This window comes from Culex quinquefasciatus, chromosome 1, assembly GCF_015732765.1.
Source record: "Culex quinquefasciatus strain JHB chromosome 1, VPISU_Cqui_1.0_pri_paternal, whole genome shotgun sequence".
In the NCBI taxonomy this organism is placed as follows: domain Eukaryota; kingdom Metazoa; phylum Arthropoda; class Insecta; order Diptera; family Culicidae; genus Culex; species Culex quinquefasciatus.
The window spans coordinates 3819259-3838660 of record NC_051861.1 but is presented as its reverse complement, the minus strand read 5'-3'; the positions used below and the strand labels follow the sequence as shown (position 1 = coordinate 3838660).

General features: G+C 36.6%; 1 protein-coding gene across 4 annotated transcripts in view; it reads left to right on the top strand.

The window, feature by feature from the left end:
- The window catches only part of LOC6032667 (serine/threonine-protein phosphatase 2A 56 kDa regulatory subunit epsilon isoform), a 63804-nt gene extending 47274 nt beyond the window's left edge, over positions 1-16530 (top strand). For all 4 annotated transcript variants that reach the window (XM_038250083.1, XM_038250085.1, XM_038250086.1 and 1 more), the window contains 5 exons: positions 1728-1922; positions 1991-2181; positions 11411-11744; positions 11805-12034; positions 14813-16530. In XM_038250083.1, coding sequence (XP_038106011.1) covers positions 1728-1922; positions 1991-2181; positions 11411-11744; positions 11805-12034; positions 14813-15188 — 1326 coding nt within the window. In that variant the 3' untranslated portion in view covers positions 15189-16530. The remainder of the gene's footprint in view (positions 1-1727; positions 1923-1990; positions 2182-11410; positions 11745-11804; positions 12035-14812) is intronic.
- The last annotated feature ends 2872 nt before the right edge of the window (positions 16531-19402 follow it).

Here is a 19402-nt window from a genome sequence, read left to right as displayed (position 1 = left end):
ACTATCTATAAATCTGATAACGCTATCAAAAGTTAGGAGCTCTTAGCTTTTCAGATGCTGGATATCAGAAATTTTGATGAAAACGTTGTCCTGATCTAGCATGCGACCGTTGGATGGGTAATCAAAAGACCTTGCCAACGAGCTCAAAAGATTGAAGATCTGACAATCCTATCGATATTTATGTGTATACAGAAATTCCCCACCAAAAAAAAAAATGATTCGAAAAAAAGTTCTACGATTGGGCTCAAAAATTTTCTGGGGGTTCCTTGGCCGAAATAATTAGACCCGTATTTTTTGTTTGGCCATTAGGGTGACCTACGCCGTGTTAGTGTGGTTCAAAAAATGGCAATTTTCGTAGATTCCAAAAAATCATATTTCCGCGCCATTTCATCCGATTTTAGCTGTCCTAGACGCAAAAGAAAGGTGATTAGTTTGGCTATTTGAGAAAAATAGTAAGAAGTTTTAAAAATCTAGCTTAACATTTGAAAAGGTCGTATGAAAACTTAAAATGCTGTTTTGAAGGTCTCGGGACCAAAGAGCTTATGTCTGAAAATATTTTTATCGGATTCCTCGGAAAATTTCACATAACATATCAAAAAACGGTGAAGTTATGTTTTCAATACTCTGAGATACGACTTTTTGAAAATAAAAACTGGGTTTTTCGACGCGCCACGCGCAAAAATAGGAAAATGACGAAAACTGGAAAAAATCGATTTTTTTTTTCACTAAAACTGTGATAAAATGAAAATTTCAGCGATGACCTATACATGTTAGGATACCAAAATTTTCGTAATTGAAATTCATGCTGTTTTCGTTGGGGAATTGCTGTATATAAAGTTATGTTTAGTGACCATTTGTAGGTTGGAAATTTTTATTTTAGAAAAAAAACTATATAAATGTTAGGAAGGCATCAATCACCCGGGGGATCTAAATGAAGGTAAAAAACGTTCTTTTTTCCACGTTTTTAATTTAGTTTATATTTTTTTAGAAAAATTGGCAACACTGCCGAATGAATTTTGACCAATGTGTGCCAACCTCGAAAGATAGCATTTTTTGTCATGTAAAGCAAACCAAAAAAAAAATATTTTTCAAAAATTGTTATTTTGCGCAATTAAATTTTTTTGTCGAATCAAAAATTTTTTTTTTTTTTGGAGTTTAGCTATTATATCTGTAGGTCCTTTGGAATACCTGCTATTTTGCCGAAGACACCAAATCGATAAAAAAAAACTGTTCTCTAGATATTTTCAATTTTTTGATTATTTTATTAGCCTTCTTGTATGGACTGCTGTCAAAATTGTACTAAAACTAGTTTTGACAGATTGTGTTATGACATTTTGTTACGACACAAAAAAAAGTTAAGTTTATATTAAAAAATGATTAAAAAAACACTAGCAAATCGAAAATGTGAATGGAAAATTTAAAATCCAGCAAACACGCAAAAAATAATAATTGGGGTTTGAAGAAAAGGCCTAACAATAAACAAACACATAACAAGGTAAATGCTCCAAATAAATATTCAAAATAAATTAAGATTAAAAGGATACAAGTGAAGTAAACATTTCGTAGAACAAGGGTTGGTCAAAATGACCTCCAGAACACGGTTAAAAACAGAATCGAAAAAAATTAGCAGTAGTAGTGTTAAATTTATATTAAAATCTAGAATTAAAATTTATTTAAAAGTAACATTAAAATCAAAACTGACCACAAACAATCCTTGCCCTCTTCAGATATCCGTGAACCTGTTCCGCACGCTCCCGCCCAGTGAAAACCCGGACTTTGACCCGGAGGAGGACGACCCGACGCTCGAGGCGTCCTGGCCCCATCTGCAGCTGGTGTACGAGGTGTTCCTACGCTTCCTAGAGTCGGCCGACTTCCAGGCGACGTTCGGCAAGAAGGTGATCGACCAGAAGTTTGTCCTACAGGTGAGTTGCTCGAGCTCGCTCTCGATCTTGCTTGAAGTTTAATGTTTGACCCTTCCCTTCTCTTGCAGCTGCTGGAGCTGTTCGATTCCGAGGATCCGAGAGAGCGTGATTTTTTGAAAACCGTATTGCATCGTATATATGGCAAATTTTTAGGATTACGTGCTTTTATTCGTAAGCAAATAAACAACATATTTCTACGTTTTATATACGAAACGGAACATTTCAACGGAGTCGGCGAGCTGCTGGAGATCTTGGGAAGGTGAGTAAACGTGACTAATTCGGTTTGGTTTTTTTTCCAAACACAAACTTCCGATCGATACGGCTCTCAACCGTAGACTGCACTATCTCGAGCGATGTAGAATTAATTACTTGTTTGTTTTTCTCACCGCATTTTATTTGCCTTCGTGTACGAGGTGCTTGTGGACGGTCAGCTCGTAACCTTGGACAAGGATTTTTTTCCTGCTCCTTACCTTCTCTCCTTTTAACGACTTTGATAGGGGTTTCTTGGCTCCTTCTTCGTGTCTTGTTCCTTTCCACGGGCGCCCAGAAAAGTATTGATTTCTTGAATATTCACATTCCGTGTCTCATTGCCGCCGTCGTCTGTTGCGCCTCCTCGAATCCCTCGTTCCCGCTAAATGAATAAATAAATATAAGGCGAACTCAGCATTGCTGTCAACGTCGTCTGAAGACACATCAAAGAGCTCTCAACCTCAACCTTCCTGCTCCAGCTCCGGAGAGTGCGTTGTGATAGCTAAGAATAAAATGACATGAAATCTTCATCTCGTAAACGTCGTCGTCGCCCACCTCCTCCTCCTCCTTAGAACAAACTGCTCGACGGATGTTGATTCATCATTAACGTCGAACGCACACACACGGTAATGACGACAAACGTGATGCTGGACCTCTTCTTTTTGTTGTAACAGAGAGTGGGGAGAGACGTCACAAGGACGACCCCAACAGTGTCGAAAAAAAATAAGAAAAAAAATAAAAATCCGTCGACGTGCCATCCGAGCACCGACGCTACGAGAGGGACACTTTTTAGCGAGATTGCAATATTTAACAAAATCGACAAAACACAATACCTTTCTCTGATAAGCGATTAGGAACATCTTTTCTAAACGTCACACAAAAAGTAACACGATTGACGATTTTCCTTAGCGTGTTCGGACACGCTCGCTCGCACACGCAAACATGCTCGTCGTTAGTCTTGTGTGTGATGTTCATTCACCCACAAAATTGCCTAAAATAATACCGGACAATCCACCTGTCCCAAAAGGGTGACGAGAACCTACCTTAAAAGTGACGTTCAACATTGTTTTGTTTGAGGTTAGGGTGGTTCCACTTGTTTCTTTTTACCTGGTAGAGCGTGTTATTTCTTGTTGGGCACGGTGCAAAATTGTATTTTTTTGTAAAATTTTCAAAAAAAAAAAATAAGTAAACCACCCTAACTCTTTCCCTCAAGGTGGTTCTCATCTCAGGATGACTCAAACAACCCTTCCCTCAACCCCACTTTACTCCTCTCTTTACAACTTGCGGAACAGCTCATATTGTCGTCTTCGTTCCATCAAGCTAGAAAGTGCTTCTCGTTGTTGGTCTAAAGGATCTTCTTACCCTTCTTTCACCGAATTGTCATAAAATGTCATCTCCTTGTTGTTTTCGTATTTTTTTTGCCTAAATACTAAAAAAAAATCAAAAAAGATTATTTTTGCAAAAAAAAACAGGACCACTAAGGTCATTCTCTGCTTAAAAAAAAGAAAACAGTCATTTTTATACATTCAAAGCGCACGTGTTGGCAATTTCACGTTGACTTTACGATCCTGTTATCACCGCCGATTCCTTCACCCGACGACGACTGGCGGCGGTCGGTTGGTCGGTGTCCAAGTTTTGCCCCTTCTTTTTTCGTCCGCGTGTGGGGAGACTCCCTGCCCGAATAGAAGAGGATATTGTCACACAGCAGGGAAGGGAACGCTTCCTTCGCTGCACGGTGTGCTTGAACGATTTTATTTTGATTTTTTTTTTGCCTGAAAATATCAAAGAACTTTTAACAAATTGTAAAATGACACGTAATTATTATTTAAATTGATTTTTTTGTAAATGAAAGATGCTGTGGAATTTTAAATTTATTCTCGTCGCCGTGCCTTCCGATCTGTGATACTAAGGTAAGGCCATTACGATCGCGTTGTGCAGCTCTCATCACAAACACTCACTTTGTAACTTTTTAAATCTTTTTAAATTGCTGCTCATAACTGCGAAATATTAGCAATCTTATCCACCGACGTGCCTTTCGAGTGATGTTGCTATCAAAATGCTTTGCTATTCAAAACGCTACTTCAAATTTGAGATGTTGAGACTTAGGAACTTAGGAGCTGCCACCGGCGTGCCTTCCGAGCAGCGATGCTAAGAACAAGGACTTCCTTAAGCGATAATTCAAGGAACTTGTGTTTCACTTTCGTGTAAATTGAAAGCTCTTCAGTCAGCGTCCCGTCCGAGTGACGATGCTTTGGCAGGGACTTTTTGAAGCGAAATATGACTTGAGTTATTAGAACAACTTTTTAAAGTTTGTTTGTTTTTACTTATCGAAGTTGAGTCCATAAAACTTCTTAAATTGATTAATTTTGTAGTTTCGATATAAATAAACAAAACAGAACTGCCAAGCCGAGTTGTGATGTTTTGGCAAGGATTTACTTGAGGGTTACATCAAGTAACTTGTGCACAACTTGAGGGAAGTTTGTGTTAATCCCCGCCAACATGCCTACCAAGGGGCGTTGCTGCAAATCAATGAAAATTCTTAAAATTCTACAACTTGAGTAAACCAAAAAATATTGTGAATTTGAGACTTTTCAAAAGTGAGAAATCGGCATTACCCGACGTCGTGCCGACCGAGTAACGCTGCCAAGGCAATTCTTTATTTAAGCGATACTTTACCTAACTCGCTTTTCTCTTGCTCTTGCTGAAGTCCATGAAATGTCGAAAATATTGCAGCTTGAGTAATTCAAGAAACTAACGCGCATTTGAGACAAATTAAAAATATTAACGCCATTATCCGCCGACGTGCCATCCGAGTTGCAGTGCTATGGACTTGTATAAACAATTTGGTATTTAATTCTTGTAAAATGAAATCGATTCGATCGATTTATTTTCACTAAACACACCGTGCGTGACAGCAGTTTTTCCGCCGGAGGGGGTACTACCTCCTAGAGAGAAAAATGTAATTACCTTGGTATCATTTTTTTCTTCTTCTTTTTGTTGCTCTGCTACTGTCTACCTACTTCAACGTGTCCTTGAATACATAGAGAGAGAGTTAGAATAGCTTGAGATTGTTGTAATTATTATTTTTTGTTATTTTCTAAGGTGAAGTAGGTTGACGTTTAATGTCAATGTAAATTTTGTTTTTTCTTGTTTTATTTTTTTTTAATTAAAAAAACAAAACGCACAAATTAGAAGTAAAATCCTTTTTACTTTTAAGTTTTTCTTCAAAGTTCGTACGAAGAATTAGGGCGGTTCATCGCGGAAAATTTTCCATTTTTGTTGGCTTGTGCAATTTTAATGAATTTTAGAAAAATAGAAATTTTAATTAAGTTTAAACAATCTAGACTTTTAATTTAGGTCTCCCAAACCCCGCACCGGAAGAACCTCAAAAAATGTCCGATCCCCCAAACAACCTCCCCCAATTCCCCCCACCCTCTCCCAATCTCAATCTCGTGTGCATCCTATTTATTTTATGAATCAAAGATAAATCTATCGGGCTGGTGGCGGCATATCGAACCGCCGAACTCGTCGAAAATCTTGTCTCGTTTCGCCGCCGCTCTCCTCTGGCGTTGGACCACGCAGGCGCACTCGGGGGGCACCACGTTTTTGGGGCGAAATTGAGTGGCAAGGTGGAAGGGGAGAAGGAGCTGCTCCCGAAAAGAAGAAATGGGGCGAAATGTACACGGGAACTCAGGGGGCACTCACGGCGCTCGTGAGGCGTTTACAAGTGGTGGTGAGAGAGCACTCAGTTTTTGGAGACTTTGGAGCTCAATTTTGCGCTCGGCAGAAGAGCTCCAAAAATGGGGAGATTCTCTGAAAGAGAAGGAGAACGGGAGAGGGAGAGTGAGGTTAGAGTTGTCATTGGAAATCAATGAGAATTGTTCAGTTTTATTGTTTGGTTAGGTTGGGACAAACGGGACAACGGGATGGGACGACGAACGACCTGTCAATTGGATCGGCGTTGATTGATACGTCTCTAGTACATATTGGTAGTAGAGATTATTCAAGGTAGAAATCGGGGGTGCCGTGATGTGGTTGCACATTTCACATTTGATTTGATGTTCTATTTAATTGAAGTTAAATTGCATATAAGATCTCGCAATATTCATTTGTGATTGTTTTTTATTTGATTCTACAAGAGATTTACTTTAGGTTTTTAGGCGTTGGTTTACTAGTTTAATTCAAAATTCAGTATTTCAATATTCAATATTTTTGAATATTTCGTGACGATGCGGCAGACCCCTTATTTTTTTTAAATTTTGTATTATGCTCCATTTTTTGAAACTACTGCTAAAATAATTGGAAAATTACTACCTACCGAAAATACGCTTGGAAATGACATAATTTTTGTGTTTTTTTTTTGCAATTTGCCTCGATTTAAAACAAAAACTTGTTGATATGTTCGAAAAACTAACTGAACTAATCAAAAGTACTTACAAGAACAATAGAAAACCAAGTTAAATCAGCTAAAAAAACTAGCTGAATGGAATCAGTTTTCTATACTGGCAGCATGCAATCAGCTGGTTAAAAAGTAATATTTTCCACTCTTAGCAGATTTATTCAGTTTTTATAACTGTTTTGAACATTCAAATCAAGAAACTTTGGTTTTTGAATTTTGAAATGAATGTTTGAAACAAGCTTTATTTTATTAGGAATTCAAGTTATTTTTCGAAACATTAATGATAAATCTTCTATGCGTGTATGGAACATATCTAGAGTTTTTTTTAATAGTTCCTATAAACATGTGAAACACAATACTGCCCCTGATCGCATAAATGTCCCATATGCATTTTCATCGATTTCAAGTTATTGATGCAGTTTGGTTCAAAATTGTGTGCTATTTCAAAAGAGCCTATAACATCCAGTACTTTGTACTAGAAATCTGGAGAAAATCCAGTTTTTTCGCGAAAACTTAACACGTAGCCTTATGTATGGGACAAACTTCAAATGCGTTTTTCTCAGCTTGCCATTTTTGCATATGGGACATTTATGCGAACATGGGCAGAATAGCTTATTGGACCTTTTCAAAAAAAAACTGTATGTTGTGAAAATTGATACTATTTTCACTATATTTGAAAAAAAAAACGTGTTTTCAAATTGATATTACTCCTATTTCAATTTGGTCCTATTTCCATTACATTCGTCAATTCGTCCACGGGAGCTGTAATTGAATGTCAAAGTACTAATATGGCAACATTAGGTGCCCGACCGAATTACATACCGTTCCCCTAGTTTTCAAAATATTTGAATATCGACAAAAAAAAATGTTTTCGCGAAAACAAACTTATGGTACTGTGCATTGCAATTATGCAACAAAAAAAATAATTATTTCAATTTGACACCGTAGGAAAATTCATTTCGAATCGTTTTCAGTAGACTTCTGGTTTTAATAAAATGTTGAAGTTCTTTTAAAAAGTAGCCCTCTGATTTATCGGGCTGTTTTAAACTACAGTCCAGTTTCGATTATCCGAAGGCCTCGGAAAAAAAAATTCAAAAAAAAAGTCCAATTTTTGGTTGTTGAGCCAAAGTATGACCCATAAACTACTCTAAAATGATTTAGAATTTTTAAATCCAAGATGGCGGCCAAAATAGCCGGGCTGAAATATTGAAAAAATGCTTTTTTTGATTTAAAAGGCAATCAAATATTCAAATTTGACTAAAATGGGGTCACAGAACTCAAATTTGATGTTAAAAGTAAGAATATAAAAAAAACTACGAAAACAAATTTTTTGTCATGATTCGATTATCCGAAGTCCCATACAAACCTTAGGATAATCGAACTTCGGATAATCGAAACTTCGGATAATCGAGGCTTCAGATAATCGAGTCTGGACTGTATTGAATTCCAATCTGTTGATATGCCAAAATAAGACACCTGATAAAATTACACGCTGTACCATTATTTTTTAAAAAATGTCTTTACTTTTTCAAATATTGCTATGATTTTTAGTTTCTCACATATATATGACGAAATCCAGTCTGCAACCCGCTTAGGTCACCATCCCCATGCGAATGCGAATTGTAACGACTTTTAGTTTCTTGCTGTAACCTATTTTTTTTTTGAAGGATTAAATTAAAAAAAACTGTGGAATTTTTTGTCAATTTACAGACATTAATTTTTATTTGAGTGCGTTTATCAACGTTCAACTTTTTAGCACTTTTGTCAAAAAGTTAACAGATTTTTTATTGTGTTTTTTTCTTTCATGGAATTTTGAGGGACTTGGTTGAAAACAGTCCATGTACGTTCAATTAAAACTAAAAAAATAATTGCAAAACCCAAATTGCATTATAAAAATTTCTCTTCAACTTAATGGATAGGGGCAGGGGGCAGAATGGACCATGCGGGCAGAATGGGCCACCCTTGGTTTTGGGCTTTAAAATGGATTTAGACCAACTGTAAGGCAAGGATCTTATAAAGGACGTCAAATAACATCACCATACCGAAAACGACGTTTGAATTCATTGTATTTTTCAAATTATGAGCAAAAATGTAAATTACTGACAAAACCACGCAAATGTTGTTTATTTCGAGGTTCTTAAATAAGCTTTCTGAAAAGTTGGATTGTTTGAAAAAGTTTGCTCAATGCTTATAACGTTACTAGATGCTACTACCAAGGTATACAAACAACAACGGAACCTTAAAATCATTTAGAGGCTTGGTGGTGGAAGTGTTAAATTAAAATCCACTTGGGGGCAGAATGGACCACCCTTTTCCTGCCTTATAAAAAAAATCAAAAGTTAAAAAATTTGAGCTAAATGGATTATTTCACTCCTGGTAGCTTCACAAATCACGTTTGATGCAACAAAAGTTGATTTCTTAGTTGTTTCGACGCTTAGTTGTAAAAATAGTGTCTTTTTTCGACATATTTACACTATTTTCAAAAATCTTTGTTTTTTTAAGTTACTATTTTTATAAAAGTGATCAAATTTCATGGAAACTATAATGGAAAGGTCCCTCAAGTAATTTCTTATCACCCTTTAACGTTGTATTAGAAGAAATGGCTTGTCTTCTAAGGTGGCCCATTCTGCCCCGCAGGGTGGTCCATTCTGCCCCGCACCCTGGAAAGTTAGTCGAAAAAACTTTTTTTTTTAATGTGGCTCAAAAATAGTTTTAAGTAAAATTTTTTCATCAACCTATACTTGGTACATTGAAGGGAACATTCCAAAGCATAAGCCTACTACACTGGATTCATAAATTTTTATGTTTTACTATGGTTTTTGGTGCATTTCCCTTAGGCAGTCCATTCTGCCCCCCCCTGCCCCTTTTTACCAAACGAAATTCAATCAACCCCACAGCGCTTCTTACATGGCTGTCATTCAAGATTTACGACTCCAAACTCCTCGCGTTCTTGGAACACAAAATCTGCAGTAAATCGATAAAGGGTCATCTCAACGGTCATTACAGCGCCGGTTTGATGATGTGAGCTCAGCACTCGTGCTCGTCAAGATTGATGGTGTTCTTTCCGAGTTTGTGTCTCATATTACACGTTGAACTCTCCAATCGATTCTTCAACTTCCGGAAGTTCAAATAAGGGAACGAGATTTTAATTAGTTCTTGTCGTGTTTCATCGGTTGGTTCGGATTTGCTTCCCGGGGATTCCCCAGCGGGAAGATATCCTAAACAATAACAGCCACTTCAGCTCTTGCATAACTTCGTCACTGGTTCGGAACCTTGGTCCACTTCCAGCATGTGAAGAGGAGTCGTGATGTGTTGTGTTTGTCCAGCCTCCCACCATCTCACTCATAAAAGAGGGATAGATGGAGCGAGAAATTCATTTATATGCAAAATATGTTGCCATTTATCATTCCCTCCGCACGGCTGGGACCTTGCCCCCATGGAAAGCATGGGACGGTCGGAGGGCTTGTAATGCACTTTACCAATACGGAAAGAGCAGGGGAGCATTTGTTCCCCATACTAGCGCCAGTCAAAGATGTTACACATTGATCTTTGCCGAGTGGTGTCTGGAAATATTAATAGTTCTTTATTAGTTATTTGAAGAATATTTACAGTGCCACAGTTTTGAAGAATAAATCCAGACGGAACCGAATGATCGAATGCTTCTGTCGTCGGAAAATTCGGAGCAATTGGAGCGTACCTAGCGGCCGGGTTGTGTAGCGTAATGGAACTCCGATTTCGATATGATGGTACCCACGGTGGAGCTGGTCAAAGGACAAGCAGGACAAACTCGTTACTGGCCAATTGCGACTTATGCTGGCGAAGGTGATCGAGGACATCTGACGGCGGTTGCGGAGTCGTCCTCTTTAAAGCTAAGTACTTAAGCATGATAATCGTATTACAGGCCTGCCTTTTCTGGTCATGTTGAATACGATTAACTGCAACTCTAACCACTTTATTTTTCAGCAAAATTGACAAGACTTTTGACGAACGTGACAGGACAGGGGACTGTAAAACATTTTATACAAGTTCCGACTTTTTTATGTGGGAAAATTTTGCCCGATGTATGTTTCTTTGCATTTGTTAAATAATTACCTTTGCTGATTGAGTTTAAACCTCAACATATGAATTCATTTTAATAATTTTGCCTTTGTTGGAACAGTTAAGGGTCATATAGTAAAAGTCCGTTGGTGTGTGGATAGTGTACCCCGTTCGCTCGAGTTCCTTAGGGCCAGTGTTGTAGGTTTTAAAAGTCTCGACAGTTAAAACCTACAGCACTGATTTTGGGAAGCTTGTGCTAATGGGGTTTTTAATGAACATTGGGGGTGGCGATTGAGCACGAAGTTTCGATTTAGCTTATTTACATCATTACACGATTACATACTCTCACAAACACAATCTCATTTTAACCTACCCAATCATGTCCTCAATCCCGCTCCCATGGAGTGCGAGTTATCCGCATGTGATTGACACGACCATTACCGTTCCTTTACACAACCGGACTTGGACTGACTTGATCCTGGCTATCCCACCTCGATCCGCAAAAAAAAAAAAAAAAAAAAAAAAATATGTTGCCATTTATCATTATTGGTGACAAGCTGCTGGCTGGCTCCGGCTAGACTGACCGACTGACTGACGACCGGACCTGGACTAGATTTAGCCCCCACGGGCAACTGAGTGAAAATGACCAGGTGATAGTTTGATGAAATAATTGGATCGTTGTTTTAGTGCGGCTTGACGTCGTGGGAGAGGAATAATAGCTGGATGATTGAGTTTTAGCATCGATTCGGAAGTTTGTGCTGCTTTGCGGTGAAAGATACTAACCTATTCTCTCTCTTTCCAGCATAATCAACGGTTTCGCCCTGCCGCTGAAGGCGGAACACAAGCAGTTCCTGGTGAAGGTGCTGCTGCCGCTGCACAAGGTCAAGGTGTTATCGCTGTACCACGCCCAGCTCGCGTACTGCGTCGTGCAGTTCCTCGAGAAGGACGCCTCGCTGACGGAGCCGGTCGTGCGCGGGCTGCTCAAGTTCTGGCCAAAGACGTGCTCCCAGAAGGAGGTGATGTTCCTGGGAGAGATCGAGGAAATTCTGGACGTGATCGAGCCGCCCCAGTTCGTCAAGATCCAGGAGCCGCTGTTCCGGCAGATCGCCAAGTGCGTGTCGAGTCCGCACTTTCAGGTACGAGGCATCGGTCAAGTTGAAGAAGGCGTTTGAACTGATCGAGTTCTTTTTTTTTAGGTCGCCGAGCGGGCACTCTACTTCTGGAACAATGAGTACGCGATGTCGCTGATCGAGGACAACAACGCCGTCATCATGCCGATCATGTTCCCGGCCCTGTACCGGATCAGCAAGGAGCACTGGAACCAGACGATCGTCGCCCTCGTCTACAACGTGCTGAAAACGTTCATGGAGATGAACTCGAAGCTGTTTGACGAGCTGACCGCGAGCTACAAGGCGGAACGGCAGAAGTGAGTTGGATCGCGATCGCCGCGTAAAGACAAACAATAAAACGCCATTTCGCCAGCTAATCGTCCTAATTTAAGGCGGGTACGCAGCGAGGAAGGAACGTCAAAACTTTGTAAAAAGATACGGTCAAGAAAGGGGTCACGAAACGATTTTTCTTAAGCAGAACGCAGCTTAAAAGGATTTTTTTCATTATGTTTTAATGAAAAAATCAAATAATTCAGATTTGCAAATTTAAGTGCGACTGAAAAACTCTTCAGAAAACATTGTTAAACGTAATTGTACCTTAACAAATTTTAATTTTGGGACTACACATCGGGAAAACATTAAGATTTTTTGATACTTTATGTTTAAAAAATATGAAAATTGACTTAAAATTTGATAGAGGGAAAAGTCATACAAAAAATCGTCAAACATCAAAAATATTAATAATAAATTCCAAAAATCAAGTATTAAAACAAGGATTCAAAAGTTGAAATTTGAAAATTTTAGATTTATTTAACTTTTATTTTGTTTTATATTTTCAGTTCTCAAAATTTAGAATTCCTGAATTTCTAAATTTAAAACATAAAAAAATGGTAATTCTACAATTTACCGTTAATTTAGAGGATTTTTTTATTTTGAAATTCTTGCTTTTTTTTAAATTTCGGAAATTTTAAGTACCGTTTATTGGGAAATCATACATTTTTCTAAAGTTGGAATTTCAAAAAAAAATATTATTTTTTTAATTTCAAGATGATTAAAAAATTTAAGAACTCAAATTTTTTAGTATTTTAAGATTTTTTCCGCGGGAACCGTGGTAAGCGTGATTGCCTCTCACCCAGTTGGCCTGGGTTCGATCCCAGACGGTCCCGGTGGCATTTTTCGAGACGAGATTTGTCTGATCACGCCTTCCATCGGACGGGAAGTAAATGTTGGCCACGGACTAACCTAAAAAGGTTATGTCGTTAACTCAGTCCAGGTGTACTGCCCCTGATCGCATAAATGTCCCATATGCATTTTCATCGATTTCGAGTTATTGATGCAGTTTAGTTCAAAATTGTGTGCTCTTTCAAAAGAGCCTATAACATCCAGTACTTTGTTCTAGAAATCAGGAGGAAATCCAGTTTTTTCGCGAAAACTTAACACGTAGCCTTATGTATGGGACAAACTTCAAATGCGTTTTTCTCAGCTTGCTGTTTTTGCATATGGGACATTTATGCGAACATGGGCAGTGTAGGAGTCGTCTCCCTGGGTGGAGTGGCTGGTAGGCAGTTGGACTAACAATCCAAAGGTCGTCAGTTCGAATCCCGGGGTGGATGGAAGCTAAGGTGTAAAAAGAGGTTTGCAATTGCCTCAACAATCAAGCCTTCGAACACCTACTTTCGAGTAGGAATCTCGCAATCGAGAACGCCAAGGCAATGCTGTAGAGCGAATAATTTGATTTTATAATTTTGAAATTTTAGAATTTTAGAATTTATAAATTTCTGAATAAGAATTTTAAGAATTTAAAGAATGTTTATAATTTTATGATTTTATGAATTTTAAGATTTTTTTAAAGAGTTTTAAGAATTTTTAAAGAATTTTAAGAATTTTTTAAAGAATTTTAAAAATTTTAAGAACTTTAAGTATTTTAAGAATTTTAAGAATTTTAAGAATTTTAAGAATTTTAAGAATTTTAAGAATTTTAAGAATTTTAAGAATTTTAAAAATTTTAAGAATTTTAAGAATTTTAAGAATTTTAAGAATTTTAAAAATTTTAAGAATTTTAAGAATTTTAAGAATTTTAAAAATTTTAAGAATTTTAAGAATTTCAAATTTTTTAAGAATTTTAAGAATTTTAAGAATTTCAAAAATTTTAAGAATTTTAAGAATTTTAAGAATTTTAAGAATTTTAAGAATTTTAAGAATTTTAAGAATTTTAAGAATTTTAAGAATTTTAAGAATTTTAAGAATTTTAAGAATTTTAAGAATTTTATGAATTTTAAGAACTTTAAGAATTTTAAGAATTTTTAGAATTTTTAGAATTTTAAGAATTTTAAGAATTTTAAGAATTTTAAGAATTTTAAGAATTTTAAGAATTTTAAGAATTTTAAGAATTTTAAGAATTTTAAGAATTTTAAGAATTTTAAGAATTTTAAGAATTTTAAGAATTTGAAGAATTTTAAGAATTTTAAGAATTTTAAGAATTTTAAGAATTTTAAGAATTTTAAGAATTTTAAGAATTTTAAGAATTTTAAGAATTTTAAGAATTTTAAGAATTTTAAGAATTTTAAGAATTTTAAGAATTTTAAGAATTTTAAGAATTTTAAGAATTTTAAGAATTTTAAGAATTTTAAGAAGTTTAAGAATTTTAAGAATTTTAAGAATTTTAAGAATTTTAAGAATTTTAAGAATTTTAAGAATTTTATGAATTTTATGAATTTTATGAATTTTAAGATTTTTATGGTTTTTAAGAATTTAGAAACTTTAGGAATTTTATTAAATTTTAGAAACTTAAATAATTTTATTAATGTAAGGAATTTGAGGAATTTTAATTTCTGGATTCTAGAGTTTAGATTATTATAATTTCAGAATTTCAGAATTTTTATATGTTTGAATGTTAGAAACCTGAGATTTTTTTTTTTTTAATTTTGGTATTTAAAAAGAATGTGCAACTTTTCTTGACCGCGTTCCTTCCAAGCTGCGTACTCAGCTTTATGATACTACACAAGGCATTGCTAATCTGCTGTCATTTCCCTTTTTCTGTCTTTTTTCTCCTTTCGCCAACAAAAAAACACAAACACTCGCAAAAACAAAAACAGAGAAAAGAAACGAGAGCGGGAACGGGAAGAGCTGTGGAAGCGACTGCATGAGCTCGAGAGTGCCCGCCGGCCGGACGCGCCCCTAGTCGACGGTGGAGCCGGCAGCGGAACAGCCGCCGGAGGATCGCTGGCCGCCGGAGCCGCCGGATCGCAACTAAATCCCAACGCCCTGACGCTATCTGCCACGTCGACATCGTCGTCCTCGTCGCCGTCGTCCGTTACATCCGCTAGCAATCTGACCGCCGCGTCCCAGGCGCCACCACCCGGCTCGACCGGAACTAGCCTGCAGCAGGCCGGCGGTTCCGCAACATCCTCCGCCACGTCCCCCAATGCCGCCACCAACAATGCCGCCGCCGCCGCGCCGTTAAGCAAGTGATGTACTGAATAATATTACTTTTAAATTTGTCCCCTTTCCCAACCCATCCGATTCCTTCGCCAAACCTGAAATCCGGAACCATCAACACTTCACCCTCCATCAGAGACCCTTCGTTTTGGTTTTCTAATGTGTCTTTGTTGTGGTGGTGAAGAAGAAGAGGACGACGTCGACGACGAGAAAGATGTTGAACAGTGTGAGTTGTTGTTTTTTTTATTTAAACGAAAACACTGTTTGTCGGAGCACGGAGAAAAAGAGCGGGAAAGCCAGAAACGAAGGGTAAGTCATTCATTCTCACTGTCCCACCCACTACTCCCTACTCCTGCACACAAACACACTCACACTCACACACACACAAACTCTTAGTAAACAAAGGATTAAACGAGAGAGGAAACAAACATAAAAATGTTATATAATTTAAACAAATAAAGGCGGATAACAACACAGACACACACAACAACAACAACAGCAAATATTCAATTGTTCTCTCAAAACGAAAAGAAAGAAAAACAAAAGAAAAGAAAACACAATCCTTTTATAGCGAAGAGAGCGAACAAAGAAGAATAATGGAATGGGTAGTAAAAAAGTATAAAATTAATAAGCAAACAACTTACCTGCTGCTATATTATCAAGAAATAAATATGGTACACAAACAAAAGAAAAACAAAGAAAAAATGAGAAAAAGAAACTTTTATTACACGGAAAAAGCAAAACCAACCTACTCACACTAACAAACAAACAAAAAAAAATCACCAAAACACTTACACATTCACAACAAACAAAAAGAAAACAAAAAACTCCGAATGCGGCCACCAGAGGTGGCCAACGCCAGCGCCATCTTTTCTCTCACAACATACACTAAACTCACAAACACACCGTAAGCCGTAACAGAGAAACCCAAGTGTCAACGTAATAAAAAAACGAGGAGAGTAACATTTTTAAGCATATTACCCGCCTCCGCCACCCTAACTGCTACACAAACACAACCACCACCACCAAGTCAGAGAAAATATGGATTAAAAAAAAAACACTTGCAAAAGAATGCGCGCGTTTTCAAACTTTTTGTTTTGCGTCAAAAAAAAAAAACTAACTAACACGTGAAAAATAGGATTCAAATTTAGGGCCGGAACGGATGCGAAAATCGGAAATTCTGCAGCGTTGATTTGTTTCAGTTCTTATTTTTATTCTCTCACACACATACCATCAAACATGCGGGAATCCCGCAGCACGCGCTCTCATCTCACCAATACAGAGACATTTCTGTTTCGCTCACTTGCTTGCCAATTTTTTTTCACTCGCATGCATTCCTCCTACCTTCAACAAACACGCCAACAAAAAAAAAAAATAGAGAGAGGGAGAGGATTGAGAGAGTTTGCGTTGGTGTACTGCAGCGCACGCTTGAACGTTGTGACGTCATGAGTTCGCATACTGCGTTGGTAATCGTTCTCAGCTGATCATTTTCTCGGCACGTAGTAGGCGTTGAATTTCAAACAAAAACTAAAGAATGTAAAAATTTCTGCAAGGTTTGGCATTGTTTTGCAAAATTTAAGAATATTTTTTGTGAAAAATTGAGTATTTTAAACATTAAACTTAGTGAAAATCTTAAAAAAAATGTTTAATGATTGGCAAATTATTAAAATTTTGTTTATTAAAAAATAACGATATTTTGTGATAATAGAGTATGTGAAATGGTTTAGTGAAAATCTTTACAAAATTTAACGTCGTTTGATACCCATATTGCAAGTTAGGCCGTTGCAAATATTTTTCAAAGTTTATGTCGCACCCCCTTCAAAATTGGTCTGAAAAATCAGGGGCAAAAAAACATTTTCCATAAAACTTCAAAATTTCCATAAAAATATTAGTCCAATTAACTGAAAACAATCTAAAATGCATTTTTCTGCATTGATAATCATAATAAGCATATTTGGGCTTGTTCAAAAATGTTTTGAATTTTTATGAAATTCCAATGCACAGCACCGCAAAAATTTTATTTTTCCCAAAAAATAAAATTTTCGTCAATACATAGAAATTTTGGAAACTAATGATGGCAAAGCAACTTGACAGGTGTTTAATGCATTTTAAAACACTTTTTTCATTCAAATGTTGAAACCATGGCTCGGTATTTAAATTTTTATACTTTTTTATTTTTTTGCCCCCCCCCTCGACTTTGGTCAGAGTCGTGGGACATAAACTTCAAAAAATATTTGCAACGGCCTTATGAAAGTTTTAGTATTTTCTGAAAAAAAAAAAAACAGAACTTAGTGTTTTATGCCAGTTTTTACTTTTTGTGAGTGTTTGCATCCTTTAAATTATTTACACAATCAAAAATGAAGAGATTTGTCAAAATAATTTTTTGTTAGATTTTGCATTCTAGATGACATTTCATATTTTGAATATTTTTGAAGTTTTTATTCACATGGAAATCAAGACATTTGAAAAAAAAAAAACAAAACAAAGAAATATACCCATACAAAAATACACGCATCCACACACATCCATTGGTAACTCGAAAACAAAATTGTATTTGTTGTAGTTATATTGCAATTCTCATTATTATTATTATTGCTGAAAAAATTAAGGAAATCAACAAAACAAAATGAGTGAATGAGCAAGCGTAATGGAGTGAGAGAGTAGTGTGCGTAGAAACTTGCGAATAAAAAATTAGTGTTCGATATTTCCAAAACAATCGCACTATTTTGTTGTAAAAAATAACACGTTAGCGCTAACGAAAATAAAATTTTGCTGTTTCCACCCAAACAAACACAAACACACTCATACAAACATCAACCTGTGCGACAAGAGTGAGCGATAACAAATAAAGTGAGAGCAAACCCTATTTTCTTCCCTTTTTTACACAAACACACGCGCGCGCGCCTGCTTTGTTCTATAGAGAGCGTTGTGAGAAGAGAGTGATCACTTGCAAACAAACAAACCGACACACTCACACACCCACACATCTACACACATATTTAGACTTGTAAATGTATCAAATTAGTGTGCGTGAGAGAATGTGCGAGGTTTCGTGAGTGAGAGAGTGTGAGATCGGGAGCGCGGGAGAGAACATTTTGATGTGAGTGTTTGCGGGAAAATCTAGTTGCTACACGCAGGAAAATATGCGCGCGATGTTTTTTAGTGTTAGGCGAAAACAAAAGAACCTTAGAAGAAAACAACAACAAAATGTAATGCAAAAAATGCAAACACTTTGTGTTAGTGTGATGGAAAGCATACACAAAAAAAAAGAATAACAAAAACGCTATAAGAAATCACCTGTGGAAATAAGAAACAGAATAGGCAGCCGTAACTATTGCTAAACAATAAAAAAAAGAACTGTGCTTCAAAACTATCTAGAGAAAAAAAAACGAGAATCCTGAAATTAGTAATCCGGGATTAGCCTACTTAAACACTAAAAGAGAAAGAAGAAAAAAAAAATACAGAAAAAGTGGAAACAAATCTAGCAAAATGGAGACCGCAAAAACAAAAAAAAATTAGGCTGATTCAAAACAAAACAAAAAGACGCGAATTAAAAAAAATCACCCACACAAACACACACACACTCACAAACATGCATACATACAAACGTAGTTCTACTCACACACATACACAACCCACACTCACACTAGTCGAAGTAAAGTAAATACTGCAGCAAGCCTCACATTGAATGTAAGAAGAATGCGAACAGTCAGTCAGTCACATACATACATCTGCACTCTCTTACACACATACACATACAGCGCGCGTCTAGAGACAAAAAGAGAAAGAGAAAGAGAGCGGAACAAATTCATAGAACGTGCGCCAGTTTCACATTTTTTGCTTATTTCTTGTATACCAAAATTTAGGGAAAAAACAGAATAAAAAAAGTCTTTGCTACCCAAATTCTACTTTTGAAAAACTGAATAAAAAAGAAAGAGAAGAAAACTCCCGTCCCTAAAAAAGAGAAAGAAAAAACTGAACTGTTGAGAATTACTTAAAGTGCAATCAGATCACTACACGCTAAACTGAAAGAGAGAGAAGGCACGTTTAGAATTGCTCAAAAGAAATCAACCGACGAGAAACCTGTTACTTTCCCCTAATTTCATCACCCATCCTCCTGAATTTTATTTGAATAAAAACATTAACTCGACTGCTTTCGTTCGCCAAACAAATATCAAGTAAAAAAAGAGAAAAGAAAACGGTTCCTTTACACACACACGCAAGCGAAGGAGACGAAAAACGCTTGT